A 1394-nucleotide genomic window follows, 5' to 3' on the forward strand; every position below is an offset into this window, starting at 1 on the left:
TTTTTGAAATGTACCATCAGGAAATATGGATATGCCACGCTTAACTTTATCTAGTACTGTAGTCATCACTATACGCTGTAGCTAAACGATAGTTCAATATCCCCGTACCCAATGGTTCGATCTTTCGAAAGCGGGCCAACCTGATTCTACCAAAGACAACATTCGTTCTTCCGTCATTGGCGGTCTGCTTAGTGCGACGCATGCTCAGGGCATTCACACTTACATCGGTACTGCAGACGCACAGGCGTCTCGTCGAACGATAGATGGACCTCTAGGTACGTACTGGGAAAATAATCGAAATGTTCCAGTACGGATGGAATGCGTCACAACAAGCCATGTAGGGGAACGCATCTCTCACCAGTGGATGATAATTTTCTGCCGTCATTGCTGCCATGGGTAGCCGGACACATGAACGTGTCCGAAGTTACTGCTATGCCCACGCTATGGTGCCAAGATATAGACAAATTTTAACAGTTTTTATTTTGCCAACACGCACATTGTTGAATAGCGCAACTTCGCGTTTACGATTTTCGTTCGATAAAGCCTCGGACGAGCACAGGGTAGAGCGGTACCCGTGCGGTTTTTTTACGAGTATGATAATCGCACGAGTCGTGATCGTCGAGGGTTTTAGTGCTTGTACCCATCTTTGGATTTTTGGGACGAGCACAATTTTCATGCTCGTTCTAGTGAGATCTCATTTGCCAAAAATGTAATACTAGGAAGCGTGGTGAAGGACGCGGGGAGCGGTGCCGGCGTACCGTGAAGGATGGTGTATCGACGATTTCAGCAACGTCCGAGGCAGCGAGGCAACGCCTTCGAGAAGATGAAGCAACAGACACTAAATGCTGAACTGGTCTGCAAACTGAACGCGTGCGCGACGATCTTTGCCATAAATGACTCGATCCTGCTTGTGCTAGAGCTTCGTTAGCCCTTAAAAAGCGCTAATATGCACATCAACGATTGCGATGTGCATTCCTACTATTTAGCGGCGGTAGCATCTTGCTGATGCGCATTAAGAACGAACATCGATAAAAGCTGTAGCCATTGAACGAGCAGGGAACGAGATTGTAGTCATCATCATGCTCCTAATTTTGGACATAGGAGAGAGCACGGGATCCGACCAACTTAACAAAATTTCGTGGTCGTGCTCGTCGCGTTCGATGGAACCCAGACGTACTGACGTACACAAAATGCATCAAAAATTTCTATCAAACTTTTCCTAACGAACCACTACGTACTACCGAACGCGTTACTTTACAGCCCATCCGTCGCGGATGGGTTAAGCATTGCTGCCACCTTTGACAATCCCTTCTAATATGCACGACGGTGAGCAATATGTCCGTGCTTATTTCCAAATTTGCTGGTTCCTGAGCAACACCAAAACTCCGCCGACA

General features: G+C 47.1%; 1 protein-coding gene across 1 annotated transcript; it reads left to right on the forward strand.

Annotated features, from left to right (window-relative positions):
- Positions 1-685: 685 nt before the first annotated feature.
- On the forward strand, positions 686-1198 carry PPTG_21075 (hypothetical protein). Its single transcript, XM_008895528.1, has one exon. It carries the CDS (start codon positions 767-769, stop codon positions 926-928), a length of 162 nt encoding a protein of 53 aa, XP_008893776.1. The 5' UTR covers positions 686-766; the 3' UTR covers positions 929-1198.
- The last annotated feature ends 196 nt before the right edge of the window (positions 1199-1394 follow it).

The sequence above is a fragment of the Phytophthora parasitica genome (genome assembly GCF_000247585.1).
Source record: "Phytophthora parasitica INRA-310 unplaced genomic scaffold supercont2.3, whole genome shotgun sequence".
Lineage (NCBI taxonomy): Eukaryota > Oomycota > Peronosporomycetes > Peronosporales > Peronosporaceae > Phytophthora > Phytophthora nicotianae.